General features: G+C 66.7%; 1 protein-coding gene across 1 annotated transcript in view; it reads right to left on the minus strand.

Annotated features, from left to right (window-relative positions):
- The window catches only part of SLC35E3 (solute carrier family 35 member E3), a gene marked incomplete at its 5' end in the record, with an annotated part of 6464 nt that extends 6019 nt beyond the window's left edge, over positions 1–445 (minus strand). The window contains one exon of the mRNA XM_019470462.1: positions 68–445. Within this exon, the coding sequence (XP_019326007.1) occupies positions 68–445 (378 nt within the window). The remainder of the gene's footprint in view (positions 1–67) is intronic.
- Positions 446–454: the final 9 nt, after the last annotated feature.

The raw sequence follows: 454 nt of genomic DNA on the forward strand, positions 1-454 counted from the left end.
GCCCAGGCCTGAGGCGACGCCCGAGGGCAGTCCCTCCCCGCTCCCCTCAGCCCCGCCGCCTCCTCACCAGGGTAAGCTTGATACGGAGGGGGAAGGTCTTGCCGTAAGCCAGGCTCTGGATGACCACGATGACCGGCGTGGTCATGGCCTTAGCCAGCTGGTAGGTACCGATGGTGTTGCTCTGCAGGGAGAGGTTGGTGAAGACGACGAAGCCGCAGAAGCTGAGGGCCAACGGCAGCACCTGGGAGGGCCGTAGGCTCTTGGGGGAGAAGGCGCCGAGCGCCTGGCACAGGTAGAGGCCCAGACAGGTGATGGCGAAGTGCACCAGGGTGAGGCTGAGGTTGGGGAAGCCCAGCCGCACGTACAGCCACTTGTTCAGGAAGACGATGCAGATGGAGGCGGCCAGGTTCACCAGCAGCCCCGCCGCCACCCTGCGCCGGCATCCAGCCCAGCC

The sequence above is a fragment of the Aptenodytes forsteri genome, unplaced genomic scaffold (genome assembly GCF_000699145.1).
Source record: "Aptenodytes forsteri isolate BGI_AS27 unplaced genomic scaffold, ASM69914v1 Scaffold366, whole genome shotgun sequence".
Classification (NCBI taxonomy): Eukaryota; Metazoa; Chordata; class Aves; order Sphenisciformes; family Spheniscidae; genus Aptenodytes; species Aptenodytes forsteri.